Below are 18744 nucleotides of genomic sequence, written 5' to 3' on the forward strand. Positions count from 1 at the left end.
AGTATTAAATTTAAAGGTGCACTATGTAAATTTTCTGGTGGAGAGTCTGCCACCTGCTTATCTTCATGGATCTTGTCTTCATACTGTCATACCTTCCTATTGGGATATTGTCCCAGATGCCCTTCCTGCTGTCTTTTCCACATTAATGCACATATATGATGGAGAACTCAAAATATTGTTTGAGATTTGAACTAAAAATCCCTCTTAATGCATCTCTGTTGGCCTTTACAAGATGAGAGTGTTCAAACATTTGGAAAGAAATGGCAGAAATATAGGAAGCTGTAGAACCGTTGACCTTTACAGTGGAGCAGAAAATCCATGTATGTGAATTTTCTCATCGGCAGAGATGAGGCCGAGCAGTGGAGAGGGACTTGGACCAAAATGATTTCCTGATTTGTGACTGACCCCTTTTTCTCGCAGAATAATCAGAGTTTAAGGGAAAACACGTAATCCATAATCCATAGATCCGCTGCTCTGTGCTACAAATGCATCCACAGAAACAGGAGGGAAGCTCAGCAGAAGGTCAACATAGGTTCAGCATATTGTCGTTTTATATTAATCCTTAAAGGGACACCACCATTTTTTTCCTGTATTTGCAGTTATTCAATCAGATATCAGATCTTCCATCTTGTCAGTGTTAATAGACTTTAGTTAATAGATGTTTTAGTGTTTAGATTTTGAATTATTTTACCTGTTTATACATTGGTCACTCGGTTAGTATATCAGATAAGACAGCTCAAATTAGATGTTTTAAAGAAGTAAAATGTATCTAGTATAGCATTGTTTGTAAATGTATTGCAGAGGAATAGTTAGTATTGTCTGCAAAAAACTACATCCTAATTACAAAATTTAGCTACAAAATTATATAGGAAATAAAACTATCAGCTATGCATGTGTGTTTTTGACACATTTTCAGATCATCTAAAATGTTTACTGGCCCTATAATATGCACTTTGGGTGAGCTTTTAGCCAGGTCATCAAAAACTTAGCTGGAGTGTTTTGTTTCATTCACAAGTTTGAGTACCCCTGCAATATTAGTCTGTCTACATCTCCAAAGCTTCAAAATGCTCAGTTCCACCTTGTGATGTCATGAAGCGGTAGTTTTAAAGTTAGCAGCTGCTTTCACCTTTAGTTCAGTAGATTGGATACTCCAGCTGAAATCATAATTTGGAAATCATCCAAATGATTCTAGTGAAGGTGTATGGAATTTAAAAACACAGTGGCGCACTTCCTGTATTATCACATGACATCACAAGGTGGAACAGAGTGTTTGAGAGAAGAGCATAGCCTAAATATGCAGATTGTGTGTTAAACATGTGTGAATGAAACAAAACAACTGCAAATGTCTTTTAATAAGGAATCAACATTATATCATAGATCAGAAAATAGCGTCATACAGGCCCTTTAATCTTCTTACACCTCTCTTCTGTCCGGAAATCCTGGCTCTAAAGATATTCTATCAGGAGTCCAAAAAAAGTTGGTGCAACATTGACACACTGATCCTAAAGAGGATTATGCTTTTAATGTATGATAATGAATGCACACAGGAACAAGAGCAGAGTGTCTGACTGAAGTCTGTCTCACAAACTCTGCTAACAAACAGCTAACCCTCATTCACTCCACACAGCACCGAGCCATTGTGGGAGCCATGGGAATACTGCTGTTTTAATCATGGCATTAGGTAACATTTAAGAGTTTTTTTTTTGTGTGTGTTTTTAGTTAACAGACCTTATCACTGGAAATACAAAAAGAGCCCATATTATGCTATTTTCTGATGTTATAATGTTGTTTTCTCATCACAAACATACCTAGAGTTGTGTTTTGTTTTATTCACACATGTTTAACACACTAACTCTGCATATTTAGGCTGAGTTATTCTCTCAAAACTTAAAACACTCTGTTCTGCCCTGTGATGTCTTGTGGTAATACAGGAAACATAGCCCTCGAATTGCCAATCTTTACTGATCAAAAGGTAAAATGTAGCTGTTGACTTGAAAACTACCACTGCATGACATCACAAGATAGAACAGATCGTTTTGAGCTTTGGCGATGTAGACAGCCTAATAATAAAGGATTACTCAAACATGTGTGAATAAAACAAAACGCCACTCCAGCAACAGAATTATTAAACGCTCGTAAGCATCAATTTTGCCTAGTATAGGACCTCTAAATTTGAAGACACTTTTTTTCTACAATGATTCCCTTATAACTATTAAAGTATGCGCTTGTTTAATGTGATTTAATTTATTATCCTTGGACATTCATTATATTTTCATCAACTGTCCCCAGGGTACACCGCCAGCTTTGAGAAGATAAAGTAACAGTTATGGTTTGCTCATGGCTGCTTCATCAGGATGTTCAAAATGTTCTACAATTACTTTGTTTGACAGTGGCTGAGCTTGTGAAGCTGTCATCTAACTGGAAGGTTTGTAGTTCGAATCGTGAACTAGTAGTTTATACCTCTATTGTGTTCTTGGGCAAGACACTCCCCAACTTGTGTGCATGTGCTGTTTCTTTTTCTGGCAGTGCAGGGCAGCTTTGGTTATAGAACATTGGTAATCTATACTGCGTCCTCTCAACCCCTACTGAATAGCTGTCCCTTTTTAAAGACATTTTGATGTGATGAACAGTGTGTCAACTGTATTTACACTATAGCCAAAGCAAGTATTACACGCTCCTATCCACACACCCCAGCCTTCGCCCCTGTGAGAGCCCGCTATAGGAATACTAAAGCAGTGGTTTTCATTCAGGGCAGTGGGCGGTGCGCGTAAAGACTACTACACCGCACTCCGCGCCAATCTGCGACCAAAATCTCAGCCTACAGTTCAGTCCATCCAGCGCGCTCCCTCTTCCTCCTCCACCTCCTCCTCCTCCCTCCACACGAGCGCAGCCAGCGGAGGAGCGATGAGCTGCGAGTAGGGCATCTTTTTCTTCAGTCATAATTAAGGCTCTTTTACGTTTAATTTCGCTGTCAACGCCATGGATAAGACCGCGCGCCGGGTGATGATGTTGGACTCCCGGCTGCTCCTGCTGTGGCACATAGCGGGTAAGAAGAGCGTGATTGAGCGGTCTGTTGCAAATGACACGAGATGCTGGTTTCTGGCTTCGTAGTGTACCCAAAAACTGCCACTTTGGAATGCGTAATGTAATGCCCAGTGACTGACAAGATACTCAGACAATTTATTCGACTGTCCTTGCGGTAAATTGGTGCTAAATGGATTTAAGGCATACCGTTTTCACACGTGTTGGAGAGATGGACCCATTGCGCTGACTTGTGCACGGTGCGCGCCTAAAAGATGAATTTTCACTGAATTTCCTTCGTATTTTCACCCCAGTGGTTTGTTTCAGCGTTGTCAATTAAAAATGACTAATTGTGTGTCTGGTTGTAATTAATCAAGTCCTCAAATGCACACAGGTTCACCTATAGGATATTCTATGTGCTCGGATTTGCATAATTTGATAATTGGTTGTACAAGTAGGCTATAGTAAAATGGTGGTCCCTCGTCTAGACTGTCATGAGTTGTCATTACAGTCTTCCAATGAATCTTCCCAGGGGTGCGACTGACAAATCGGATTAAGCTAATTTCTTTTATAAAGTATTTTCCTGTAATGAATAGACCCATATGATTTGCACCTGTTTTGCAGTTTTTGGTTATTTAAATTAACACGTTGTTTTTTATTTAACCCTGTGTTCATGTCATTTGTTATCAAGCTGTTATAGGGCTATGAAGGCTCTGTGCCTTTGATTAAAATTGTACCTTGCATTGTTTTGATTGCACTGTTCTCATTGTGGTTCGCCTCTCTGTTGAACATTGCCAGTTTTAGATTGTTTTTATTTTCTTCACAGCAGCTCAGCGTTCCCCTTACAGAAGAGTAGTCTGTGTTTGGTTCAGACCTGTTGCATTTGGCCATCTGAATTGTGAAATTAGTCAGAGTGTGTTTTTTTGTTGCACAATTGGACTTAGAATGGTATTTTTGGTTATTGTCAGATTAAAGTTTGTTATTGAGGCAGTTTTGAACCAAGGAGATTTCAAAATAATCAAACTTTGATTTAAGAGTAATACAATTAAAGCCAGTTTGAACTGTAAATAGGCCCATTCATGTCGGGATAGGTTTGTGTTCAAGTCTAACTGTAAACTTAAACTGTCGTGTGATTACACCCTCTTCATTTCCCTTCTGACATAGCTTGAGACACATATTATTTATTTTATTTTGATTGTATATATATTTTTTCCTATTAAGCCTTTACTGGCTGTAAATGTCTTGCAAAGCTTGCACTATACAATAAATTTAATACAATACAGTCCAAAATTACCCCTAAACTGTTTTCTTCCATCCTTCCAGTATCTGACACAAACGTTTGCATTCGAAACTTAACATGGTCATGCCCTTAACTTTCTGTGTCACTGTTACATGTCCTAATGAAACTATATTGCTTATTTCTCATTAATTATACAAAAGAATTACCTCACATTAACTCATTATAGCTCATCGCTGCATATATTATTGATTCTTCAGTGTATTCCCACAGAGCTGCTCATTTCTGGAGAACATCCCAGTGCCATCTGTGCCACAATATGTTGGGACACCAGTCTTTAGCTCCTTGGCTCCCCTCCTTCACAAACTAAGACTAACACTACAGCAGTATCTCCATGGAGTATACCGCCAGTGTGGTCGGTGGAGTGTGGCCATGCTTACACCACAGGCTTGTACTGGGACATATGCCTCTCCCCAGACGCTTCCTCCTGAACAGCAGAAAAAACAGACTTCAGCCCTGCTCACATCCCACCTGCTGATCACTCTAAAGGGACTTCTTCCGAAAAGACAGAAGGCATCAAGCATAAAGTAGTACATTATATAGCAGTATAGCAATTAAGATCCTATTTTAGATCTGATAGAATAATAAGACCTAGAATTTTTTTTTTTTAGATCTAAATTTTGAGAACTACTTGTGTCAAGGGAAGTTGTGAATTTAAAAGTGAAATGTTGGTTTTGTCTCATTGCTTGGCTGATGTCCAAGAAATACTCAAACTTGCTTTTTTTCACGTTACGAACAAGTTATATAGGAATAAATAAACTAGTAAAATAGTAGGCATAAATAGTAGGGATGATGATTGATGTTGATACTGAAAATTTAGCTGGATCGCATATCGGCTTCCAAATATCGGTTCAACTGACTGGGCATGTAACTCGATGTCATACGACAATTTATTGGTCATAGTTGTCCCAGAAAGTCTCATAATGTTTGAACTTTAATTTATGCAAAGCTCTTCTGTAATTACTAGAGAGATAAATAGCAACTACATAACACAGTTTTCTTTGTCCTATTTTATTTTTGTTTAAAGGAAATACATTCTGTTTTCAGTCTCTGCTCTGGTTGATATCAGTTACTGGCAGATACTTAAAGTTATAGTATCGGAATCAGTATTGGAACTGAAAAATATGGATTGGTGCATAGTAGTGCATAGTAAAATTGTAGTAGTAGTCTTATTGTGCATTGCATTTCACTGCCATCCACTCAACACTTTATTGATCACAGCAGTTTTATCGAGTCTCAGGGGTTTGCTATTGCCAACAACTTTCATTACCAACATATTACAATAAAAGTCTACACAAAAATGCAATGAAAATATAGAAAAATAAAGTAAAGTATGAGTTTAAAAGTAAAATCAGAGGTGGAGGTCTTGTTATATATGTGGAAGCCTTTGAGGAAACCTTGGCTGGTCTAATTTAGTGGAGAATAAATATAGCAGTGTTGGCCAACTGAGATCAGATGTTCATAGGAGATACCATCTGCACTCACATACTGTGTACAGTAGTGTTAAAATAGCTGGTGACCATCCATAGTAATTATTACCTGCACAACCCACCAACTGTATGTTTAAGCTGTTTGGTGAATGCTGCACACACATTTTGATATATATATATATATTTTTGTGATTTAGATGTAACTATTTTTGCACTCGTGGATTCAATCTGATTTGCAAATAAAGTAAGAAATAAATGAAAAAAGCAGGGATGCACCGATTGAGCTTTTTCTGTTCTGATACCGATGTCGATACTTTGCCTTTAAGTATCTGCCAATACCTGATATTAACTGATACTAGGTCTGAAAACGGAAGATATTATCTATTTCCTTTAAACACAAACGGCGTATGGTAAAAATGAATTAAATGTGTTTCTAAATGTGTGATTAATCTGTTATTTGTCATCTTAAGTAACTATAGAACAGATATTACAATGTATTTTGAGCTAACGTTGTCCGGTAAATCGTCTTCTTACACCAATTTATAGACCAAAATCGGATATCGCCTGAACAATATCCAGTCCAAAACCTGTCAATAATATCTGCACTGATATCTGATATGTATCTATGCATCCCTATACAAAAATAAATTGGGTTATCTAGTATAAGGCACTAAAATTTGCAAATATACAGTCTATATCATTTTGGAAACCACACAATATACACATAAACTGAAGTGTACAGTTTGTTTTTATTTATTTATTTATTTCAAATTGAGTGTAGACTTTTGAAGGGCTTCTGGGAAATCTGTGTAACTAGATTTATTCCCTGAGAGGAGATTTCTGTGCAGACCAATAAGTCTGTGTGAGTGTGTGGAATTCACTGCTCATATAATCTCTTATTATGACAGAGTAAATCAAAAATCCCAGTGACATGTTTGAACTTTAAAACTTGTAGAAACCAGTAGAAAGGGAAAGTTGATAACATGAAACTTGACCATTTGCTAAATACTGTTGGCTTAATCCACCTGGACTGACAAAGCCTGAAGGCAGTCTTCTGTGGCAGTGTGCTAAGTACTAATAATCTCATCTCACAGCAATTAGATCACAGGTTTGGTCTATAGGCTTTTTGTGTCTTCTATCTCGTCTCATTCATTACTCTGTTCTAAGACAATTGAATCCTCCATCTAGACAATTCCAAGCATGACATTTCAGAACAAGTTTGAGAGATATAAAATGTTTGTGATTTTTGTGAATCTTTGTGATTTTGATTAGACCAAGAGCATGCCTCAAGTCTGGAGAAGGTTCCAGGCTGCTGCTGTTGTCCCTCTTGCGCTGCGTTGTCCCTGGAGCTTTGAAGATTGGGTCATGTGCAGAGAACACTTTCCCTCTGTGGACCATAAGCATTAACCTCAATAAACATTCAAATTCAATTGTAGTGTTTTCATCAATTTAGAGAATAACATTAATATCATCAAACACATATTTTTGTGTCCAGTACTGCAATTTGGGGAATTTGTACATATTTTATTACACATTCTTTTGATAATTTTGTTTGAACATTCTTCTAGTGTATTACAATACTTGTACTCCTCTGTTCTTTGGCCTGTGCAGGCAGCAGACCCAGATGTGATATTGAATAATTGATCTTCTGTTCGCTCAGTGGTATTTAGCCTTTCCTTGGTGGTGAACTTCTCAGGCCTTTTTCATTCAGTCTAGATCTGAGTCGCTTCACTCATAAGTGCTCCTCTTTTCTGCCTAATCCACTTAGCTGTGCTCTGCTCTTCCTTTAGCGGCGCTGGCTATTTTAGAACGGCCACCAGGACGCCTCTTTGGCTTTGATGCTGAGAGCTTTGGACACAAAATGGATTCTGGGTATAGTTTAAAGGTCTGCTGTGAGTTATGTGGTCAGACCATTATGTAAGGTAGTGAGAGCGCAAAAGTTATTAGTTTTTATTTATAGCTTTTAAGCTCGATGGTTAGGGCATTAGGTATTAGTTTTCTAAAAGTGCATGGTTCTGTGCGATGTCATCATGTCATGTTCAAAATGGCCCAAACACCAAAAAAAGGCCCAAATGCGGGGTATAGCCAGACCCGTAGGAGACCTCGCTGTAATAGCCAGTGCAGGCATTAGATCCATGACCAGGCTTAAGCCAATAAACCTAAGCGTTCACCTGCTCTGGTGTTTTGTTTTGTTTGTTTTTTTTGCTTGTTTGATTCTTTTCAAGATCATTCTAAAGCTATTCAGGAAAGGTTCATTTCTGTTCTGTGATTGTGACTTTTTCAGTATTAGACACCTGCCCAACTGAGTTTCTATACCAGTTTTAGTATCACACAATACCAGATCTTTGATATGTTTCACAACCCTACTGTATAATTTATCTTTTCATTAAGAATGTTTCACTATAAAGTATCTTATGATTCAATGTCAAAGATACTCTCAAGCCTTTCTATCTCTTATAATGGTCCCTGTTGAGCCTTATACTCGATGAGAAATACTAGACAAGATAATGTGCTTCAAATAGAGGTGATGTGAGGACAGAGCCGTTTCAGGTTTTTTAAAAAGTGCAGATCATGGAGGGCATTATGTGAACGAGATCGGAAGAGAGAGTCTAAATACCAGCGCAGCGCCTGTCCAGACCCCGGTCCTGTCTGAAGTTACAGCACTGGACAATAGACGTCTGTTTGTGCCGATGCCCACAAACAAAAGATACCATTTTCAAGGATTAAGGAACTCTGCTGCTGGCCAGGGACAAACTGAACTTTATACAACAATTTATTCAAGGATTAGACTTTCACTAATGGACTCAAATCACCAAGTCACGTCCAAGGATAGTCATTCTAAGGTCTTCATACAGTCTATAGTAAAGTATTCCAGACTGTACAACTTCCACTGTCAGTGCTGTTTGTCACTCACTGGGGACATGGATAGTGGCGTAGGACTATGTTAAAATAGCTAATTAGTCTCTGTCCATAATTGGTAGGATCAGTACGTCTTTTTTTTAAGACGTGGACAAGTCTCTCTCTCTCTCTCTCTCTCTCTCTCTCTCTCTCTCTCTCTCTCTCTCTATATATATATATATATATATATATATATATATATATATATAATTTTTTTTTTTTGTTTTTTTTCTTGTGGCATAAGAAGACGCCTTGTGTCAGACTTTTTTCTTTGCAAGCACCATATTCCAAGGGAGACTTAAATCCTTCAAATTTTAGATGTATTACCCAGCTCCCCAGTTTCATGGGCTGTGGATCTGATTTCATTTGAAGGCTGATAAAGTGAGATGGTTCTCCATAGAGCTATAAGAATGACAATTTTCACCATTAACAGTTATACCCATCTTAAAATCTTCTTTCAGTATTCACCAACATCTTTTGGGTTTTCTTTTTGTCTTTTGTCCGTTCTTTATTTTGTTAAATATTAAAATTTTTTTTTTTTAAAGAAAAAAATAATCACCATTTATATGGACAATAGCAGTAACGAAAAGACAACAAAAGCATGGAGTTAGCTGGAGTTTAACTGGACAGTTTAATCTGTGATTTCACAGATGCTATTCACTAATACTTTTCTGTACACAAAGCTGTTTTTGCAGATCCTGAGCTTTTGTCTGTGTCCTCTTTTAGTATATTTTTTGCATATTTTTCTGACTATAGTTTAGCTCAGAACTGAAGTAGCTCTATTTATTTTGTCAGTGGGACATTTCTCATTCACCACACACAGTTTCCCACTTAATCATCCACAGCAGAGACTAAAGAGCGCAGATTCTCCTCTGAGGGTCCGCTAATGTGGTGTAAACTCATTGATGGAAGTTGATGGAGGCTTGTCTATTGCTCTGTCAGGCGAATCATTCAGAGGAAGTGAGCTGAATCGGACCTGGGACCAACTTTATATTGGTAACAGAAAACTTGATTAGGAGGCCGTGACTGTGACCAATGGGTTTCTTACATAGTTTGACCTGCCTCCCACACCTCAGCGGTCAATCAGCCACACAGTTTGGGTCTCTGCTGGGCAAAGAGAATGGGATTTAATTGAGTTTGTTTTAGAATGAGAGAATGACAGCTCTTATTATTATTGGGCCGATGGGAATTTACGTCACTGTTTACTAAAAGGTGCATTATGTAACTTTTCTGGGAGATGGTCAATCACCTACCTGTCTCCATAAATGTTAGTAATTTTCTTGGAAATATAAGTAAACTTATCTGGCATTCATTAATTCAAGTACAGGCAATTGTTATAGCTCAAAATTACTTGAAAAACAGGCATTGATACTGTGAGCTGGGTTGCCTCTCCATAGATTTGAACTGTAACTTGGCCTGATGGCATCACCCTCACTAATCTCACAATAACTTGCTTAAACTGCTGCTTTTCCTCTCCTTAGACACAAACTACATATCGAATTGTGTTAGTTCCAGATAAAACTCTGAAAAGTTGTGTTGTGTTGGCCTTTACACCTAAAACTGGAGAAGGCTTAGGCATCATAACATCGCTCCAGACCCATGTTTAAGCAGCCTCACCTCGCCTTGAGTAAAATTACATACACTGTACTCTTAAAAGATCGGTAACGTCCAGAGACATTGTTATCGAGTATCCTGAAGTCAACTCACTGTTCTGTCTGATACAAAACAGTTTGTGGTCAATTTAAGTCTGACAAAGGCTGAATAATTCAACAACTGCTGCACAAACCAATCCCAAAAATTCCACTGTATATAACACAAATGCACATCTGTAGCCTTCAAACAGGATCTGAACTGCAATAGTTTAGCCATATATAATTCAATAATACCTCAAACATTAATGCTCCCAGATCAGATTTAAATTGTGTACTATTAGCTTTTCAATATATGCAATTATCCAGTTAAATACATTTCAGTCTATTTTTTCCCATCTCTGTCCAATGTCTGGCTGCACGTTCTTATTGTCACTATTTTTGATGCTGTTGACCCTATAGTTTCTGACACAGAGCGGAGGGAGCAGAGGGGTGGTGAAGTCTCCACAGTGATGGAGGAGTCGGAGCAGGAAGCCGACACAAAGTGAAAGAGCGTCTGAAAGCGCTGCACACGCCATCGCTGCTCTCTCTGTTGTCATGACGCCCCGAACCGCGGTCATGGTAACGCCACCGAGTGGATTTTATCAATGGGCGCTGTCATTCACAAGACTAAAGCTACGTATATCTGCAGTGTAGTAAACATGTAATCTGCTGGCAGGGCAAATAGTGTGTAATAATATATACATAAAAAGATAACAGTGATTTTGAGCACTTAACAGGCTATACCTGATAATGAAAATAGGGAAAGTGCATTTAAAACTGTTTCACTACTTGCAGAGGCCAGAATGATCTTGAAGCACCCTAGACAACACACAGTGGTCTTATTGTGACCCTAAGAACTTCTTTTAATTATAATGCATTTGATTATATGAGACCCAAAGTGCTTTTCCATTGCAGTAGTCATTCACTCCACCTTCAGTCACTGTAATCTACCATTGTAGCCACAGCTGCCCTGTTTCATACTTTTTGGGTAAGGTGTTTTGCCCAAGGACACAACAATATGCACTAGAGCAGTGCCCCAGTGCAGCACCTTCCTAGCCATATTAAACTGGGTGGGCCTTGTGTAGTTTCTGAGATCTGACCAAATTGGGCATTCTCAAGGTGGTATGACCAATTTATCTGTTTTTTGGGGTTTTTTTAGCAATGAAAGCATTCAGATACTTTAAATTTTTTTTATTGCAAGCATTTATTGTCATGTATAAACAAAAATATGACATTTGAAAGTGTTCCCACTATAAATAGGACTGCAGTGATAACTGCAGATCTTTTCACAGTCGTTGTTTGCCTGCACTAATCTGCACTTCCTCATAAAGCAATGAGCCTCAGCATTTCCATCTGCTCCTCCCTCTGCTCTTCAGCCCATAGAAACGCCTGTGATTCTAATGTAGAGCAGATCAGTGGAGCGACCACACGAGCTCTAGAGCTGCCTCAGGGAAACATCTGAAGATCTAACCCAGAGACTGTCAGATCTGCGCTGCTCCCAGTCTAAAGAGCATAAAGACACCAGGCGGATGGAGGGATTCACACATGATAAAAGTCACAGCTCTTTTGAAAAACCTCTGAAACACTTTCTCAATGCGTGAGTGGAGTCAGGACGAGACATGAAAGAAATAAGTGATAAGCCTCTATCCGAATGAGAGCAGTATCAGACAGACTATATCCTGCGATTGAATCAGTGCAACAAACACATGCAAGGTTTTATGACAATACGTGCTAGTGATCCAGATTTTTTGCATGCAAGTGACATGTACACAGAGAATAAACTCCAGGTATGTTTGTGATGAGTAAACAACATTATAATATAGATCAGAAAATAGTGTAATATAGACCTAACCTTAGACTATAGACCTTTGTAATTTCTCAGTATTTTCAATATTTTATCTAAAGTATCTATACATTCAGAGGTTTATCTGACACAATTATTAATCACTTTGACCTTTTATTTTATTACAAACAAATAAAAATGTTTATCAATATTGATTTCCCTAGCATAAGCGAGACCAAATAATCATCCTCCAAACCACGTGCCTTTACTGATTCGAGGATTGGCGTGACCTCTTGATTAAAAAGACCCCAGCATATTGCATTGATGATCAGAGATGACTGAATCTCAATCTCGATTAATTAAAAGATTTTTCATTTTAGATTAGGCTACAGATTCAACACAAATATACTCATATTTATTCCTCCAAAAACTGAACTCTGCCTCAAACCAAAAGTTTTACAGTACTGGCTGAATACCTTTCCTTCAAGAAGTCCCAAGCTGATCACTGACAATTTGAAAGTATTAACACAATTATTTAAAGATGCATTGTGTAACTTTTTGGTGGAGGATCAGTCAAATGCTTTTCTCCCTGGAGATGTTATTGCTTTTGTCTAGATTGTTTCATAGTGTTGTATTGAATGTTTCTATCTTCATGGAGACCAAACCAGACCAAGTTACAGGTTAGAACTGTGGAGAGGCAACCCCAATCACAGTCAGAATGCCTCGTTTTTTGTTTTGTTTTGTTTTTTGCTATAAAACCACTTGTAATTTATAAATTTAACCTAGAGCTGTTTAATGTCATACAGTCGATCATTCAAAGCAGGTGATGGACCCCCAGCCAAAAAGTTACATAGTGCACCTTTAATGAGGCTTCCAAGTCCACTTTGGGCGTGTAAAATGTCTTGACTGCATTTTTGCTTTTTGTAGTTTATTACACTATATATAGTAGATCCTCCTACTGTACTCATGCAGCACCGGCAGTCTCCAGTGTTTTTTTTTTTTTTTTGCCCTACATTTCACAACCCAGTTTATGGCTGACACATGCATCCTGGTCTAATTCCTTCTGCTGCTTATGTCTAGTTAATGTACCCCCTCTCTCCCTATAGACCTGTCATATAGTAATTAACATGTAAGCATATGTATGTGTCATTTATTCATGGTGTCCTGGGTTTTTTCTCTTTTGTTTCTGGTGTGGTTTTGTGCCTGGAGCAGAGATATTGAAGCCAGATCACTAAAGGCAATCCACCAATGCTCTGTTCTATCCCCCATATAGCACCTGCCTCTGTACCTTCCAGCGGTAATCACATCAGATATGCTATGGTGGATACGCTACAATAATTTTGTGGTAGAAAAAGGAAATGCTTGTTGAAAAAAAAAATGAATTCATGTTAATGCAATATATACTTTGCACTGACATCATGCTGGGGGTGCTTCTAAATGTAGGCCTATTGGCAGAATGTTCATCATTTACCATAGTAAAAATAGACAGAATGCACACATTATCAAACACAGTCAAAACAGTTTTTAGATATTCTGAAAACTCAAGAAAAAATACAAAATGGATTTAAACTGCACATTTTCAGGACCTTGTGATCTATACGAACGTTTATGGTCCTGTGTAGATGTTTGATTTTCAACAAAACTGGTGAAAAAGCTAGCCTATAATTTTATGAGTCTTATTAACAGTAAAAATCAACTCACCAATTCAGTTCGCAGATGGGTTAAAACAAAGCTCAGATTAAAGCCTAACTTGAGTAACAGAGCTTCAGGAAGAGCAGTGCCTACAGTTAGCATCACACCCCCAGGGAATGTTGATGAAATCAGCTGCAAAGTATCAATAGATTTGATTTGCTGCTACCCGATGTGCAAATATGCCAATAAGGACATTTATGTAGCAGTGGGAAACTGCATGATGTTAATGTTGTGGCACAAATTAGTGGCTGTTGGTTCATTGTGCATCAGGTCACTTCTATGTTGATTTAGTGGAGCGTGATGAGAAATACAGCTGCTCACATGTGTGATTTAATTACATTGCAGTTTTCCCATAGGACTTTGACTGAAATAGCAGAAGATTTGGACAGTACTAAGGATGCACTGATACAATATTGGTATCGGTTATCAGCATCGATATTGAACATTTTAATAGATCAGATATCAGTTCAAAGATTCAGGTTCAGGTCATATTCCACTCAGGTCTTTAAACTGGAGTAATAAGATAATTTCAGTGAACAATGTTGGCACAAAACACCTTCTAATAGTTTTCACACATTTGAATCTTTTTTTTTTTTTTTTAACCGTACTCCATTTGTGTTTAAAGGAAAGAAATAATATTTCCAGTCTTTGCCCTGGTATCACTTGATATCAGCACCTGGAATTTACACCAGGAGTATCAGCAACACGTAACATGGGAAGATCTGCATACACGTGCACTTTTAAAAGCGTCACTTTACACCAGACACCAGCCTCTGTGTATTCTCATGTTTAAATACTAAACTTTTTACATTGCTTATGTATTCATTGTTGATTGGATGAATTATGTTTTAAATCACAAAACAAAAGTTGACAACAAGAGAGACGATGCTTTGCAGGGATAATGAGCTGTATGTGTGGTGCTCGCATTAATTAAGCTACTCACCATTTAACTTTGGTTGTCTGCACCACGCACCTTTTCCTTCAGAAGCTGTTCTTGTAAAGTTGCTGTCTGATGTCGTGAGGTGTTTTATATTTATCCTCCATGGCTGTAAATTTTCCATAGTCCATCACGAATCATTCCCCAAGCTCTTGGAAGCAGCACACAATGTTGAACATGATGTAGTGGTTTTAGAGAAGTTTATTTTGAAACCACGTTCTTCTACTACTTTCCTGTTTTGCCCCTGTTAAAAAGCCTGGAGACGCTCCATTGATGCTGCACCCCAAAAATCATGAGCTTTGGTTGCGGTTTAATTTTGTCCAGATCCCCAGGCCTTTAGTCCGTAAGAGGTAATGAATGGGAGAGAAGAGAGAAGAACACAGCCTAAATATACAGGTATTGTGTGTTAAACATGTGAACGGAACAAAACAGTCCAGTCCAGGTATGTTTGTGATGAGGAAACAACATTATAATATAGATCAGAAAATAGCTTAATATTAAGACGTTTTCTGATTATTATAATTATTATATTATTCTGATTATTATTCTGATTATTAAGACACTTTCTGATCTGGACAAAGCAGAGAAAGTAAAGAACATAGCAGGACCTCACAGCTTTGTGAGTCACAGCAACCAACACATGTTCTCACAATGTAACCAGATTTTATTGCAAATTTTCATGGTTTAGTATTGTATATTTTACACCACCATAATATTATCATATCTGAGACACTTGATCCTCGAGACTAATCAACACATTAGACCCACAGAAGTAAAGGTGCACACACATTTATCGCCTGTTACATTCAATAGTTGTCCAATGTGGAGCCAGTGTGTTGCTGAATTTTATGCGATATCCATCTCTCTGGTGTTATCTGACACGCTGCATGTAAATGAATGTGTCTGAATTAGCCCTAACCCTCCAGCTGTTCCTCTGTATTACCACCTCCAGCACAGGGCCCCATTTTCTCACGATCTGCCCCCGGCCCACAGCACAACAACTGGGCACAGGGTTAGATTGCACCCCGGTGTGTCTGCGGAACTTTTTTTTCAAATTTCGTTTTATATTGTCAGTAAAGACTTGAGATATCAAAAGTAAAACATCATCTAGACAAGAACATGTTTAGTCATAATACTCAAACACAATGCACTTTTAATTTACTGTTAAAATTAAAGGTGCATTGTGTAACTTTTTTGGTGGTGGTGGGGGGGGGGGGGTCAGATCAATGGCAAGGAAACTCTGCTCACAATCAGAATGTCTGTTTTTCTATGTATTTTTGAACTATAAATCGATCTATAATTGAAAAACTTTAAATGAGTGAAATATGTTGGCAATTATAGCCTTGTCTGTAATTGCTCTCTTACATATTTTATCTGTTTATTTCTTTCATCTCGTTTATGTTTTATTGTTATTGAATGTGATTTTCTTTCAGCACCTTCTTGTGTCTTTGTGCAGGGAAGGAGCAATAGAAATCATTTCTGAAATCTTACATCAGTTTTTGAATGTTTACACGTATGTAATATTTTGAAAATCTTGCACAGTGTACAGTATTATTGTATAGTAGCTTTTGGCCACCTCGCTTTCTCATTTAAGGCTTCTTTGGGCTTAAGAACGGCTGGTATCGTGTGGTGTTATATTGCGCCTCTAATGCAGTGAATCCAGTGGGACAATAGCTGGTTTGTGTCTCGTATGTGCTTTAATATGGGCCTAATCAGATTGAGTTGTAACCTGTGGAGCAGACAGTGAGATGAGAGCAGTGTCATGGTGCATTACAGCAGACAAACAATGATGTCTTTATCAACTGCACATCAATACAGAGAGTTTACTTAAGTGTGGTTTTGAAGTAACATTTTATCATGTGGCAGAGTTCAGAGAGAAAATAGTTCAGTTGTTGTAGAGTATCTGATTGATTATCTGGTGAAGCGTTGGATACCTGTTGCATTGTACGTTACCTTTACAATTTTAAGTTGGTTGTTTTTACATTCTTCAGTTTGGACAGTGTGAAGAAGAGTTGTCTGGTAATTTGTAGTCTTCTTCTTGACCCAGCCTTCATTGCAAGTAAACTGTGATGGGCAGTGGGTGACCAGTCTCCAGATTTTGACACTGTAGGTGTTGTTTTGGAGACACCCTGCAATGACTCCCCTCTGATACAGTAGCTTATAGTTTGTGATGATGGTGCCTCGTAGCCAAAACCTTCTGGGTTTGACTCTTGAGGCCTTAACAGAGAGATAATTATTTTAAGGGTTGAAAGAAATTTAGTAAATATGAGATCCACAGCCTTAGATGAACAGTTAGGAGCTTATAAAACACAAACCATTACCTGCTTATTATTGCACAAAGGTAGGCACCAAAAATAAGTCATCACAATTTAAATGCTCAGCACAATACGTATAATTCAGAAATCTCTTGGGAAGCTAAATGGAAGGGGTGGAGCTACTGGTATTTCCGAGCTACAGGTTGGAGACTTCTGCTTTGTAGAACTCTAAATAATAATGTTTCAACATGACTTTAAAACCCTTGCCAACGTATCCTGTTCTCTCTGTTGTCAGTAAAGGTCAGGCTCAGCGGAGACAGTCAGGCATGAGGTCATGTGATGTGTGGTCATGTGATCGAGGTATAGGGTGAAATCTAAAGGAAGTGAGTCCTGATCAGAGCAGCTGACACAGCCACAGCTGAGGGCTATATCAGTGAGAGGACAGAGGGGGGCATGTTTGACTGTAACACATATGACTCTGGTGTTAGAGCAGTTGTCATCCGGGTTTCACCAAACGGAAACAAAACCTGCCTCACTTTAATTGTTGTGGTCTCAGGAATGCTATGTGCTAATGAGTTTGGATCAAGAAGGTCAAGGTCAAGATATTGTTATTAAAGGTGCACTGTGTAACCTTTGTTGGAGAGTCAGCACCTTATCTTCATTAGGGCTGCATGATATTGGAAAATGTTTGTATATGCGATATGGCTGTTAGGAACTGTGATATTAATATTATTGCAATATTTTAATATCCAAAAAAATTACATGCTTTAATTTCTTAACAGAGACAAAAAACAGGACTAAATCAAGGCTATTTTTTTCCATTCCATTTTCTATTCTCCTTAAAGTTACTTAATTAATTAGTTATATTTTTCGTAAATTTTATTATTTCTCATTTCGATTTTGTTCAAGTCTGGTATAAAATAGTGTGTAGTATATGTAAACATTGGAACTTTAAATAGCTGCATTTTCAGTACTGTTTTGTCAATGTTTGTACTGATTCCATTGCATTATTTTCTGTGTTTTTACATTATTATTCTACATTATTATAGTCTGTTATCCACAAAAGAAAAGCAAGTGCATAGCTGCATTAGTGTAGCTGTTTTGTTCTCAATCTCGTGCATTTTCCCTGCAGCTTTCAAAACTGCTCTAACATATTTGAGAGACTGCTTTCTTGTTTACGCCCCCACATCTGCATACATTTACATTATTACACCCCTTTCCTCCCATGTCCTCAAGTCAATCAGAGGATAAAACTATATTTTTAGTATTGTAACAAGCGTAAGCATATATTTCATTATTAAAACTATTGTTGTTTGATGCAGGCAAAGCTTTATCCCTTGACACAAAGGATTTAAATTAATGCAGCTCCTGGAGAGGGGTAATTTAATCCAATACTGTTCATTAGTGATCATTGGTCACCTGGGCCTCACTGAGGCAACATCAATTACATGATTTTATCACATTAGATTTGATAGCAGCGTAATCTTATCGTTGTGGAGGTGTAATTGTTTAAAGGGCCCATATTACACTATTTTCTTATACATGTTAATCATCACAAACATACCTGGAGTCATGTTTTGCTTCATTCACACATATTTAACTCACAAACCATGCATATTTACAGGAAGTGCTGTGTTTTTAAACTCCATAGACCCTCACTAGAATCAGCTGGATAACTGTCCTGGAATTGCCAATCTCTAATGAACTAAAAGTGGTAAAACGTAGCTGAAAACTAAAGCTTCATGACATCACAAGGTGGAACTGGGTATTCTGAGCTTTGGAGATATAGACAGAGTAATA

The 18744-nt window shown here is 37.9% G+C and overlaps 1 protein-coding gene across 1 annotated transcript in view; it reads left to right on the top strand.

Moving 5' to 3' along the window:
• Positions 1 to 2979: 2979 nt before the first annotated feature.
• ptprz1b (protein tyrosine phosphatase receptor type Z1b) overlaps positions 2980 to 18744 on the top strand; it is a 59169-nt gene continuing 43404 nt past the window's right edge. The window contains exon 1 of the mRNA XM_055153992.1: positions 2980 to 3046. Coding sequence (XP_055009967.1) covers positions 2980 to 3046 — 67 coding nt within the window. The remainder of the gene's footprint in view (positions 3047 to 18744) is intronic.

This window comes from Boleophthalmus pectinirostris, unplaced genomic scaffold, assembly GCF_026225935.1.
Source record: "Boleophthalmus pectinirostris isolate CB_2022bp ecotype Guang Dong unplaced genomic scaffold, ASM2622593v1 HiC_scaffold_18, whole genome shotgun sequence".
Classification (NCBI taxonomy): Eukaryota; Metazoa; Chordata; class Actinopteri; order Gobiiformes; family Gobiidae; genus Boleophthalmus; species Boleophthalmus pectinirostris.